The following is a 14,104-nucleotide window of genomic DNA, read 5'->3' on the forward strand; positions in this document are numbered from 1 at the left end:
AAGAAGCTGTTGTCATTGATCTCACTATGTGTTGGTGGATACTTAAAGCCAAATGGGGAGGGGTTGAGGGGAGGCAAGTTGATGCCCCATTTGTTTGGTCCCTATTCTTGTTCTGGTGATGGTTGGCTTTGTCATTGGAGCTTTCCTTAAGGAAATGTCTGGCTGATTTGATCTTTTTGTTTAAGAAAAGAAAACTTTCTTTAAAAATATTTTTAGAAGGCCAGTCCAAATAAAAAGCATTACAAATTGATGCACTAAATATTTGATAATTCAGAAATGTATACACTGAATGTATCCACAAAAGACATTTTCTTGTGTTTATTTTTATATTGCTGCATAGGAAGTTTGTTGTGATCATCACTACCTGCTGCTGCAATGCTATCTTCTGCATCGTTTATGTTGCTTATACTTTTTGAGCATCCATTTATTCATAGATTGTGATGTGTTCGGCGGCTCAGCTATATCATGAATTATTTATCTGCTGTTTCTGTTAGAGACTTGTGAAGATTTATTCTCATTTCAATTTTGCAATTTGGTTCTATATGGATAAGGATGCATATAGAGATATAATGGTGTCTGAAGTGACATCATTAGGGCCCTAATTGATTCAACTACTTATTAATTGGCAGACAACTTGAACTCTAGTGACGATTTTAATTTCATAGGTTTTATCTAAATCCTTTGGTAGTGAACTGAATGATGATTTTTCATAGAAGGTGAGGCTGAGTCAGCTGACATAAACATAAAATATAAATTATTTGTTTTGCAGCATTTTAGTTTGCAGGACAACAGTTCTTATAATGATTGTATTTGATTAGCCGAAGACTAAGGAACAAGGATGGTGGTTAAGGTACATATAATATGTTTTTCAACTGTCCTAGACTCCTAGCTTAAGGCCCCCACATAGATTTGAATGACGTGCGCTTTTCTTTGGTTCATGCATCTTTCCTTCGGTGTTTCACATAATTCAGATGTTTTGTCTCAAGTGCTCACCAACCTGCTTACATGAATTGACCTTGCAATATTTTTTTATGCATTCCTTCCTTGTACGTGTCGTGAGTCGTACCAAATTCTTATATTCGCAATCAAATTTGATAGTATCATGAGACTAATTGGCCCTTTTTCTAAGTTTTCTTTATGCGGAAGCAATTGTCAGCTTAAGTTTTCTTTACGGTTGACACAACGTTTTTCTTACATGTGACCTTATGTTTTTCTACCCCTCTCTCCATGATAGGTAAATATGATGCAACTGTACATGGTTTACTAGTAAATTTGCTCAATGATCCTTGGTTCATTTTTAACCCTTCGTTGAATCTAGAAGATGAAGGAGAAGAAAAAGGTAATTGCCTTGATGCTTGGGAAACAGGAATCATTGACTAATTGACATTTCCTTTTTCTCACCTACCGTTTATGTTTTATCTTTTACTTTTAACTTTGTTCTGGGGCTGGGGATTCTAGAGAGAAGGAACTGAGTCTTTTCTTGAGTTTGTGTTTCAACTTTAGTGATCGCGTGTCCAACTTGGTTACTCTGATCTGATTGCTACAGGCATGGAATGGAAGTGCAGCCAATAGCTTCTTCATCCTGTTTCAAATTTGGGAACGATGGGGATACTGCCAATTCTCTCCCACTCCCCCACTCCGGGTAAACGTTATTTGTTATAAACCAACCAACAAATTTGTCTTTGAATCTGTGAAATCAAAATGGTAGACAAACGCGTCTACTGCCTAAGGGACACAAACACACACAGAAGAAAGATAATTATTTCAATTAATGACTTCACCACTTTTATTAACACAGGGAATCGAAAAAAACGTGTCGTCTTAAAATTAGTAGACTATACCCTCAAAATTAAGAATTGGATAAATTAGGACAAGTAGTTGATCTGATTTCGTTTCTTTATTCCTCCTATTTTCTCTGATTCTTTACTTTTTCCATTTCAAATAAATCAATGGTTGAGGTTGGTTTGGTTGTCCTTCATGCATGGATTCACATTCTCTGTTTGGCATGATGTCCTAAGAAACAGATATGGAAAGAAAAAGATATGTTACAAGTGTTTGAGATAGAACACCATCAACAGCAGACCGCGCAGGGCAGGGGCCACTTTCCTAACATTTTTCATACATTAGCGGCATGCATGAGCCCCTTTCTATCTGAGAGTCAGAGAGAGAGAGTCGCATGAAGTGACAAAAGACCATGTATATATCTATATATATATAAAGCAAAAAGTAAAGAATAGTTGAAACATTCAAAATACCAGAAAATGTTCTTAGTTAATTCAAATATTAAGAATTAAAATTATTAATTAAATAAGGATAATATGGTAAATTCATACTTTTTTATATTAGAAAAAAATTAAAAGAAAAATCAAATAATGAATCCTATTTTTATGGAATACAACTACCTATTATCTTTTTTAATTCATAAATAAATTTTATTTTTTTTTAAAAAAAAGCCTCTAAGTGCGGAAGCGTGTGCGGAGAAGTTAGAATATATAAAGCAAAAGATAGATAATGATAAAACATTTAAAATACCATAAAATATATTTGGTTAATGTAAACATTAAGAATTTAAATTATTAATTAAATGAGGATAATATGGTAAATATTAAAATTAAAAAAAAAGAAAAGATAATGGATTCTATTTTTATGGAACACAACTACTCATTATCTTTTTTAATTCTAAAATAAATTTAAATTTTTTTTAAAAAAAGCCTATAGTAGATGTTGAAGCGCATGCGAAGAGACTAGTATTATATAGTGTGACAGTGGCTGTGTGTGTGCACCAATCTTAATAATTTATATTGGAAAACTATAAAGAGGTAAACATAATTAAAATATTAAAATATTAGATTTTCTGTTGAAATCCTAGTCTAGTTTTCCCTCCTTTTTCCTCTTCCCTAAGCTATGTGATGTGTGGAGACAGTTTCATTAATTAGCTTTAAGCATCTCCTAGGTAGGTTTCATTTTCATTATAATTGTGTATAAATATAAATTGTGTACAAAGTACGAAACTCCTTCGATATGATCAAAGGATTACCATAATTGATTATCTCAATACTATTGTTTATGTATATATATACCATATATTCCAACTTAGCTAGCTCCAACAAATAAGACAAAAATTTAGATACATACCCCCCATCTTAATTCTGATGCCATATACAATATATATTCATCTTAAGTTTCTCACTCATGCATATCCTATAATTGTACTCGCATAGAATAATAATAATAATAAGAAACTGCAAATTATTATAATTATACCTAGCATATCCTATAATTGCAGAATAATAATAATAATAAGCAAATTATTATAATTATACCTAGGCAGGCAGGCATCAAATTCAGATGCATGAACCGACATGGTATGGGCGAAACAAACGCAGACGCCCGGCGACAAGAACGATGATGGATACGCATGCAAACACACACGCTTCTTTATTCTTCTTCATAATATAAACTCAACTCTCATAAATAATTCACCAAAGTAGTTACTTGCTATATATATTAAAATCCATAAATACCAAAGCAGCTCACATTACATAATACATTACATACGCTCGCTCTCGCTCTCTCGCTCTCTCGCTCTCAAACAAACAAACACACGCAGTCAGAGTCACAGTCAAAGACTCAAAACACACAGTCTCTTCCACACGCAATTTAAACCCCTACATATATAATATTATAATTATATGGAGAGAGCTTAGCCACTACAACTTTGTTCCTTTAATACAGCTGCTGACCCTGCTCCTGCTTCTGCTGCTGCTGCTGATGATGATGTCACCAGGTCACCTAGCATCCACAGGTCCAACGAGTTGTTCGACTCACCACCACCCCTTCCATTCACCTCACTCGGCCCCTCCTCATCCAGACCCAGGAACGATTCCAAGCTCGATATCTGCTCCTTCAGCTCATGCTCTCTACCCACCTCCTTCTTTCCATAAATCTCGCCACCCTCAAACGGATCATAGTTACAATAATTTCCATTGCTCTCCAAACTCGACTGAGTCGACTCGGCTGGACCAACAACGCACCGCTTCTTCAAAGGCGGTGTTGCAGGAGCTGGAACTGAAGAATGCGGTAATTCAGGAAAGTTGAGCTTGGCTTTGTCTCCTCGGATGCGCCTGGCGGCGTCGTCGTAGGCTCTGGCGGCTTCCTCAGCTGTGTTGTAAGTGCCTAGCCACACCCGGACGCCTTTGTGCGGATCACGAATCTCAGCTGCCCATTTGCCCCACGGCCTCTGTCTTATTCCTCTGTACACGTTTTTCCTCACTCTCTTATTCTTATCACTAGCCTTGCCCACCTCCTCCTCCTTCTGCGCACCTGCACCTGGGCTCGTCCTCTTGGGCTTCTCGCTTGTCCCTGCTCCTATTGCATCACAGCAATCACGGTTTCCATGATCACAAAATTATTCTTGTATAGAACATGATATATCATATCATATATGGAATATAATATAACTTTTATGATCTTATTCTTGCCACGGATTGTTTTTTTACACAAAGGCGATGGGATTTTATTGAAAAAGCAGGCTAAGTCCTAAGAGTATCTATAATGGGCTTCCTAAATCATCTTCTTAAATAAATTTTAGAGAAGAATTGTAAAAATATAATTTTAATTATGCTCTCTATTTATCTCATAAAATAGAGAGATCTCTAGAAACTCCTAAATCTGAAGAGAGAGAAATGACTTATAACGACTCCCTATAATTTAATAGGATTTTATTTAATAAGTATTTCAAACTTTTATTTAATGTTAATTATTTTTTATTTTATTTTATAATAAAAATAGACTAATCAAAAAAGAGTTATAGCATTTATAATTCCCCAAACAAAAGAGCACGATTAAAGTTTAAATTTTATAAAGAGCTCCTAAAATAACTTTTATATATTTTTAGTTAAAATTTAACTAAAACATTAGAGAGCGTGATTGTGTATGCTCTAAAAGATTAGGCGAGTATAGTGTTTTGGACCTACCCTCTCTACCGCATGCGGAAGAAGAAACCGGCACAGGTTTTATTTTATGTATAATAAACACAACTAACTAGCTAGAATTTTGTTGTTGTAATTCTTCCTGCAGTTTAGTAATTGATGCTCTTTAATTCTTTATCAAACACCTTACTTGTATGTAAGTAATTAATTGCAAAATATGACTTCGTTCAAAATCAATAACTCACCTTTCCTAATTATTACTAGTGCAACTACCAGCTTCAAGTTCAAAACCATGGAAGAAGAGAAGAAGAATAAATAAAACAAAAACAAAGAGCCCAAGTTTTATTTTTAAAAGAAAAAAAAACTCACTAGTGAAAATCTTGTGAAATCTAAATCCAAAGAGCTCCCAGATAAAATAAAAAGCCCATCATGCAGAAGCATAGAAAACGAAAACCAACAACTCAGCAACCAGCAGACTAATTTCAAGATTTAATAAAATAAAAAAAAAAAAATGCAAGCATAGCCTTTTAGATAAGACCAGGAAGGAAAATGCCTATAGATACCTTTAGAGAGAGGTATTTTGGGCTTCTGAGCCACCCTCTTGTTGTTCTGCTGATGCTCAAACTGGTCCTTGTTGTTGTTGTTGTTGGAGGAGGAGGAGTGGTCTAAGCCAAGGAGGTCAGAGATGGTGTCGAACTCGGTCCAGAGGTCCTCCGCCGTCAGCGTCCGGCCGCGCTTGGCGGAGATGAAGTCGGAAATGATAGCGCCACCACACATGTTGATATTGCCACTTGCAGGGAGGAGTAACTTCAACACAAAAGAGAGGCTTCGCATGACATAAAACACACACAAAGAGAGTGGTCGCTCTTCGGCTCTCCATTTATAGACAACCGTCGGTTACAAGCAAACTTTTTCACGTGAAGACAAAACCACAGTAAGCCTTTTTTAGTGGGCCTTCTGTTTTTTGGGTAGCCCCGTGATCGGACGGTGCAGAAAAGTTTGATGCAAAAACGGAAAAAGCCCGGTAGGAAAAAGTGAAGGAATCAAAATAGGTACTGAGGAGATACGTGGGTCTACAGGATAAAGATTAGGGGTGAATTGATGGTGACCGTACGATTGGGGGTGGGGGCCGCTGGGGAGCAAGTTGGACTGGGAGATTGATAACGTGGTAGATTGTAAGTTCGGCAGTTACACCCGACGGTAAAAAAACTGTTACTTTAGTTTGGCTCGGTGTGCGAAGAAGTGTAACGCGAGCGTCAGAGTTGGTTCCAAAATTTAACGGTTGAGTTGAAGGCCTCGCGCATGCGCTTTTGTCTTTTGGAGTGACACTGTTGGTAAATGACCCTAAGGTTTGTGCTAATTACAATATTGGCGTAAGGAATTTTTGGGGTTGCTTGTATGGTATGTGTTTTGTATTTGTGTTTTGGGTAAATGAAGTCCACAAGTTCTTAAAGATTTTCAACTCGTAAAAGAAAGAAGAAGCTTTTTTAGACTTTTGGCAAAAGAGGGTTATGGTGGAGTCCTATTTGTTTGTGCTATCTAGTTGTCTTCGGGCACCCTTTTAAAGGAGTGCAAGAAGCTTCTAGAGAAGTGTATCTAGCGTTACCTATCATATCATGTGTTAGACTCACATATTGATAGTAGGGTAATGCTTCTGCTTCTACTTCTCCCATTTACTTTTTCATTATGCAATGTGATTTGATGCTTGAGCCCATCTTATAGGACACCCTTAAAAATGACCTAAATAATAAATAAAGCAAATTACAAGTTGTTTAGTTGTCTAACTAATATAAAATAAATAGAACACAATGTTTTGATTAAATACTAAATTATCACACTATTAATCAAATATATAAGTCGTAACCCAAAACAAAACCAAACAAAGCTTGTGAGGGCTTTTAGCTACCAAAATGAAAGGGCTTGAGCAAAACGAGAAATTACTTTACTTGCAATGAGGGGGTTTAATCTAGCAATCCAATAATAACTTTATATTGGATCAGACAACTATGGAGAACTCTCTCAGTATAGCGTACCGAGTGATTCTATAATAAGGGCTTTATCTAAAGTCTTTAGATGAGATCCTATCTCTTAATTGTTGAATCAAACTAATCAATTTGATTCAACAGTTAAGAAATAGAGCCTCATCTAAGGGTCTTAGATAAAACCAGCACTACAAAATTCTTGCTCATTATAATCTTTCATTATAGCTTCCTTGATATGATATAATGTGTTACAAAAGAGTGGGGTAAGCCAATAACGTGGAGCTCTAGCCCAAGGGAATAGGGATGGGCTTAATTGCCTAGGAAAGGCAAAGCAGGGACCACGAGGCCCAGAAGATATTATTCATGGAGGATAGAATTTCGTCATCCAAAGCCAGAAGGGCATATCAGGGCAGGCTTTTAGGAAGCAGCTAAGTTGCGAAGTATTCTGTTTCTTTAGCCTCGGATAATACTTTCCTCTTTATCAGGTAAGTAAGAGTTTCTACATTCATGTCGATAATAATATAATATGTGTGTAAAAAAATTTCTTTTTGTGTTTTTGATAAATTATTTTTGCATATATGTTAAACTGTAATTCGCAAGAAGGAGGAATATCTCATTACCAATAAAGAAGCAAGTAATATTCCCTAACAAACAAAAAAAACCCAAAAAAAAAAAAAAATACACCTCACTCACATGTCACCCTCTTTTAGGCTTCCATTATCATCAATTATTTTATTGCATATACTTGCCGGTACACAATTTAATGAGGCCAATCAATTTAAGACAACCCAGAAGAGAAGATATTTTTTTTTAACCAAGAGGGGTAGAGAGGTAGATGAAGTCCTTAGTCTGACCTTTCAATTGAATGATATTTATACCATTTCTTTATGAGGTTTGGAAGATGCAGTAGCTGCATCAGCTGGCTGGTTGGCTACTGGTTGAAACTTAAATGTCTCTTTGTTCATGCTCAGAGGCTCAGAGTGGCTTTGAAATTGGGAAAATCATGATCACAACATAACTGCATCAAACAAGACAAAAGGATTTGAAAGCATGGTCCTTTTTCTTTCTTCCCAACTGGGTGTGGGGGTGGGTGATCTTCAAATCAGGGCTGCAATCTTTTCACATTATTTATTTTATTTTATTTTTTAAACAATTCCCTTGTACATATGCAGGCTAAACACTAAACCATGAGCATCGTTTTTTATATATTCAAATTCATGTATGTGACGACAATCATACAAGTTAGTTCAATCAAGCTTCTTCAATCCTCCTGATTTTGATCAATCTAAGGAACTAGTTGCACATATTTATATGTATATATGCATGCAAGTTGCAAAACGGCATTATTCATCCACTTCTGAGTGCTGAGTTTTCTACTCTCAGGAAAATACAAATACGATTACGCATTATCTCGTAAATAAGATTGCAACATTTTTGACCAAAACAAGAAAAAAGATTGCAACATGGTTCTACAATGAATTAGAGCATCTCTAAAGAAAATGTCAAATACCAAACATCAAATTTAAATTTGATAGCAGATGTGGCAATTTGACATCTTACACAGCTTTACATTTCACCCGATATGTCAAATTAAATTATTATTTTATTACATTTTAGTGTTAATTTAATTTTAATTAAAAAGAAAAGAAAAGAAAATATTCATTTGACATCTTGCTTAAGATGTCAAAAATAACATATCAACCTCTAGCTTTCATTTCACATCAGCTTTGATACATCAGTTGGAGTGATGTGAAATGTTATTTCTAATTAAATGTCTATGTGGCACTTTTGATATATCGGTTGGAGATGCTCTTAAAGTACCACTCAATAGAAGTTGATTCTATGCTGACGTCCATTTGGACGCTTGATTTAGAGTGCCAAGCATGCCCATGGTTCTGAGAAAGAAAAGAAAAATAAAAGAAAAGAAAAAACCAAATGATAACAGGACTCACCAGATCAACAAACAAATAATAGCACGAGTGCCTCCCTCACATTTGGAAGACAATGTACATTGCAATTCAATCTTTCAATTCCAACACCACTCTCAAGTAAGTAACAAAGAACCATTTCCAAATTCCAGTCACAAGCAACAGAAGAAACTGAATACACCAGCATACACGTGAAACTATCGGGAAGGACAAGTATCAAGTAAAATATTATAATTCCCCAGAAATCTATCATGGTAACAGGGGAGGGGAGAGGGCATCAATCAACCCAAATGAATGAACTAGTATTATCAAGTTTCAAAAATCCTCTAGTCTGCCATTTGTGTCAAGCGGTGAATGGTGCTTCTTGCAACCCTGTTACTAGGATCAAACTTCAGAACTGTCCTCAGATCCTCTGCCCCAAGTCTGTACTTTTCCATACTTTCATACAAGAGTGCACGCTGTACGAGAACAGATATGTTTGCATCATCTTGTTCTAGAACCTGCAGAGGATGAACATATCCATGAACTCTCTTCTATGGAGAAATAAAGGAGAAGGAAAACATAATCTCATCAAGTTTAAACTGATCAACAGCCTTGATAAGCGGAAAAAGTAATTGTAAATAATGAATTTGTGCACTGTGTCTAGCAAAGCCAATGAGACATACATCTACATGCACTGCTGAACTGATTGGAACCGTTTGAAAACATTTATTTTACTACATCAATCTAACATGTTCAATATAAAAAAGCTAGAGAAAAGGAAAATGGTATTTTAGTTTGAGAGAAACAGGTGAAGAACAGGGTGGGCGGGTCCCACCAACAAGGCCAAAATAGCAAGTCTGAGTCTGACTTCTAGTTGGTCTCTAAGTAGGGATGGCTAATACGTAAACTTGTTGCGCTAATTCTCCCTTTTATTTTGACTTTCAAGAGGAGTTCAACTAGGATCTGCTCTTCGCCCTATCCCACCCCATGCAAAATTGAGATAAGGCTATGAGCAAGTATTTAACTAATATTCCTTTTCTGCAAACATTTCCTTGCCTTACCTCTGTGGGATCTAATTGCTAACTAAAAATAGCCAGCTTACTCAAGTAGCTTATACAGATGTGCAGCTCTTACAACTTTAGGCCAACAGCATTAACAAGGAAATTTTTAATCGCATAAATTGACAACTTGAAATGTGCATAAATTGTAGAATGTAAAGGAAATGTTCAAGATATCTAAACAGATTAAAAAGGAAAGCAATCAAGATACCTTTGTGCAGTCTGCCACGGCCTTTTTATACTCTCCTACTTCTTTGTAACATGAAGCCCTGCTTGACAAGACCTCTGCAACAGCAGAGCTATCAGCTGATTTCTCAAGAAGAACTACAGCCCAAGAAAGCCACTTAATAGCATCAGGATACTGCCCTTGCTTGTAATTATCCATTCCTTTGTTCTTTGCTGCTGAAGCTGACACCCCAGCAGGAGGAGGTGGAAGACCCTCAAGCTCAGTTGTCGAACCACCCACATCATGTCCTCCTCCAAACTCTGTCCCCCAGTCATCAATGTCAGAGGATTGCTGCACTCCAACTCCATTATTTGCTGTTGCAGCACCTCCAGCTGAACTCGATGATGGGACAAATAAAGTGTCGAAGGGATCACTACTAGTAGACTGAACAGGGTTCGGGTTCGGTGAAATCCCAAAATCCCCAAAGCCAGAACCCGAGTTTGACCCCATAAAACTGTTATCATTCGAGGAGAAGCCACTAGACGCAAATGTAGCAGTGGTGGTGCTTGGCTTTGGAGCATTCTGAAAATCTCCAAAAGCATCATCACTAGGAACACTACTTTTATTGTTACTTTTACTCGATGAATTTATAGTAGCCGATGGTTTTGATGCCAGATCAACCAAAGAACCAAATGGGTCTTTCTTAGAGCTCAATCCACTGCCAATTCCACCAACACCAACATTGGAACTGCCCATATTTCGCAGCGAAGGACCTCCGATGTTTGGACTCTTATTACTATTAGCATTAACGCTATTGTTAATCGTATTACTAGTATTAAACCCGGTAGAAAAACTCCCAAAATTCCCAGAAGCACCATAATTTGCACCACCGCTTTTCACCGAACCATTACCAGTGGCAGGGGTGGTTTTGGGCAACGAATCGGCCACGTTTCCCATGGAAAACGAGCTCTTATTCGAAGCTGGGGTTGCATTCTTTAAAGGAACGTTGCTATTACTATTGATCTTACCACCCATTGCAGAGCTGACCAAATCTCCGAACAAATTTGGGTTTTTATTGACGACCGCAATCGGGGTGCTAGAAACCGAAGGAGCTGTGGAACCCCAACTCTTGCCGAAGATATCGCCGACCATGGAAGTTGGGGCGTTGGTTAATCCAGGTCGGACCGTCTGGGCCGGAGCGGGCTGGTGAGTCCAGGAGGTGGTTTTGTTGGTCTGGGGTTGCCAGGCGGGTCTGGATTGCCCCGTCGAGGTTTTGTTCTTCTGGTCGTTGAGCGATTTGGGTCGGCTCGATCCGAGACCCAGATCGAAGTCGAAGTTGGAATTCATGGTTTGCGATTAAAGTTCTCTACTTTTTGTAATTTTTGGATCAAAGGAAATGAGATCCGATGCGTACCTGAGAGAAACAGAGGTTTTTGAGATCTGTAGATTCCAGAGGCAGAGGCGAGAGCGAGAGCGAGAGAGACAGAGAGAGGGGTTTGTTTTGTGCCAAATTGACTCGGAAGCTAGCTTGGTGTCAAATAATACAGCGGAGAGGGGTGAGGAAGAATTAGAATATTGTTTTCATTTTCTTTTTGGTGCCAATTTGTCACCTTTCTATTTTGGGTGAGCTTTAACTGCTGAAGCCTGAAATGAGGAAGGTTATTTTGTTTGGGTAATCCTATATGAACCCCATTAATTGCTCTTTACACCCTATAATTTTTTACATCCCACTAAATTTTAATAAAATTTCAAATTACTTATTATATCCCATTTGTTTTCCTAAATTGCCCTCATGAACCCTATTCCCTAACTCACTGTGTAAACCTCATTTCATATCAGACACCACCCACTGAAAATCGCATTCCCTTTCAACACACCCCATATGAAATCAAACCCCACCCCATCTGATATCAAGCCCCACCCCATCAAAAATTCTCTCCTCTTGCAAATACACCCCATCGCAGAACCCATTCTTTTGCAAAGACCCATCGCACAACCCAGCAAACCCCATCGCCGTTGTCGGTGGCCAGGTCCACTTCCGATCCCTCACCTTCTCTTATCTCTCTCATCGATCTGAGTATATGAACTTTGATTTGTGTTTCTTTTTATCTGCTCTGTAACTCAGCCCCCGAGTTTGACCAAAGCTTAATGCTTCGAACTAGTTTATACTTGTGGTGCTTAATTGGGAAGAAAAAAGAAAAAAGAAACAACACTTCTGGAATATGATAGCGAATTTTAGAAGAATTGGTTGAAGTATTGAATTTGTTGTGATGCTAATATATAATGTTTGCTTATATTTTTGTTCTGTCTTGTAGAGTTGAGGGAAGTCTTCTGCCTTGGAGAGTATTGTTGGGAAGGACTTCTTACCACGTGGTTTTGGTAAGACTGTCGAAGCCCAAGAAATCTTAGTTATTTGTGGCAGTTTGGTTGTCTGATTTTGATTTTGATTTTGATTTCAACGTTGTGTATGGTTCGAACCTGGTTTACGAAACTGGATTCTAGTTTCGGTGGATTACCACCAAAATAGTTACATTGATTCAGTGGTAGTCCACCGAATTTGAACATGAGTTGTACAAAAGTTTATTTTACTTTCGGTGGGTTACCACAAATTGTTATTTTGTTTCGGTGGTGTCCACCGAATCTTTCTATTTTTCAGAGACTCCCGAATTTATTTCGGTTTTGATGGTACTCTACCGAATATGTGTTCTTTTTGTGATAGTCCACCGAATTTATTTCATTTTTTCAGTTATCATCTACCGAATACATTACTGAGTGTGTACTTAATATTGTTTGTTTTTAGATATGAAGAGGACTCGCAGAGGTACTACTGAGGCTTTATCATCCCGACCTAATAGACAGCGTCCCACGGCCTCAACAAGAAGACACAGAGCGGCTCCTCAAGGTCACTTTGAGGATACTACAAAGGTTGAAGATGTAGTTCCTACTCATGATAGTAATGTTGACGCATAGGTTGAAGATGTAGCTGCTACTCAGGATAGTAATGTTGAGGTACATGCCGAGCCTATTAAGCCATCTGAGTAGGTCCCATTGATCCATCTTTATTTACGAGTTTTAAAACTCACATAGCAGCTGCAATTTGGAATAACCAGGTAAGTCGTTTTACTGTGACAATAGAAGGTAGAATATAAGTTTGGTTCATGGTAATTAACATTAATTTTGTTTTTTTGTTTAACTAGGAACGTGAGCCCCTTAGGTGCATGTCGAAAACATCTACCCTTCGCGAGTGGAATTGGTGGGGTAATCCAAATAATGATATATTCAAAGGGTACATTCAGAGGTCTGGATTATAGCAACTTATTAGGTGTTCTTATCGGAATGCTAATAAGATTGTGGTATCTACATTTGTTGAGAGGTGGCATCTCGAAACGAGCACCTTTCACATGCCTTTTGGTGAGATGACCATTACATTGGATGATGTGTCATCTCTTTTAGGCATTCTTGTGTCTGGTGCAGCGATTGCTCCTCTTGGAGATGACGACGACACAAATTTTGAGTTGTTAGTTAAGTACTTATGAGTGACTGATGAAGAGGCTACTGAACAATTGCACTAATATAGTAATGAGTATGTGAGTTTTTCATGGTTACGGGCACGATTCTCCAATGTTTCAGACACATTTTCCTTGTTCACGAGCCCATCGAAGTAATATATCTCTACCATTGAATATCTACACATAAAATTCATATTATTTAAATATAAAATTTGAAACATTAATGTCACGTTAATGATACTAAAAAGGATTTCAGACAAATAATTTTTTCGAATAAGTTGTGAATTGATCACTATAGTCCATTACACATTTTGTTCCCACATTGTTGCCTTCAGTAGGGGCGTCACCTTGATTTTGTTCCTTTAATGGGAGTAAGATCAAAATAGCTTGGATTAAATTTGTGATCGGCAATAAGTTACTGAAAAATAAATAAATTTTGGTTGGATGCCATGAAACGTGGGTAAAATTTCGGTAGTAAACCATCTGAACTACGTTCCATCTTACGGTGGATCTCCACCGAATATTAAGTTGTTGACCGGTCAAACCCA

General features: G+C 37.4%; 2 protein-coding genes and 1 long non-coding RNA gene across 3 annotated transcripts; 1 reads left to right on the plus strand and 2 right to left on the minus strand.

Moving 5' to 3' along the window:
• Nucleotides 1–3,475: 3,475 nt before the first annotated feature.
• On the minus strand, nucleotides 3,476–5,794 carry EBP (ethylene-responsive element binding protein). Its single transcript, XM_008225028.3, is given in 3 exon segments — nucleotides 3,476–3,781; nucleotides 3,783–4,368; nucleotides 5,495–5,794. Coding segments are annotated over 3 exon segments (912 nt in total). The 5' UTR covers nucleotides 5,766–5,794; the 3' UTR covers nucleotides 3,476–3,726.
• A 3,075-nt stretch (nucleotides 5,795–8,869) lies between these two features.
• On the minus strand, nucleotides 8,870–11,658 carry LOC103323066 (Tetratricopeptide repeat (TPR)-like superfamily protein). Its single transcript, XM_008225027.3, has 2 exons — nucleotides 10,093–11,658; nucleotides 8,870–9,341 (listed from the first exon to the last, which is right to left on the minus strand). The coding sequence occupies exons 1-2, from the start codon at nucleotides 11,392–11,394 to the stop codon at nucleotides 9,168–9,170; spliced, it is 1,476 nt and encodes a 491-aa protein (XP_008223249.2). The 5' UTR covers nucleotides 11,395–11,658; the 3' UTR covers nucleotides 8,870–9,167.
• Nucleotides 11,659–11,930: 272 nt separating this feature from the next.
• LOC148920155 (uncharacterized) lies at nucleotides 11,931–13,719 on the plus strand. Its single transcript, XR_016124489.1, has 4 exons — nucleotides 11,931–12,077; nucleotides 12,363–12,426; nucleotides 12,848–13,157; nucleotides 13,245–13,719. It is a non-coding gene; the product is annotated as an uncharacterized LOC148920155 (long non-coding RNA).
• The last annotated feature ends 385 nt before the right edge of the window (nucleotides 13,720–14,104 follow it).

Source organism: Prunus mume, linkage group LG2 (genome assembly GCF_029339155.1).
Source record: "Prunus mume cultivar Tortuosa linkage group LG2, ASM2933915v1, whole genome shotgun sequence".
Taxonomy (NCBI): domain Eukaryota; kingdom Viridiplantae; phylum Streptophyta; class Magnoliopsida; order Rosales; family Rosaceae; genus Prunus; species Prunus mume.

What these genes read in the sequence shown, in the direction of transcription:
- LOC103323066 (XM_008225027.3), bottom strand. Translation starts at nt 11,394, where the DNA reads ATGAATTCCAACTTCGACTTCGATCTGGGTCTCGGATCGAGCCGACCC. An exon ending in CCGTGGCAGACTGCACAAAG is followed by an intron (nt 9,342 to 10,092) that starts GTATCTTGATTG and finishes CATCCTCTGCAG; the next exon opens with GTTCTAGAACAAGATGATGC.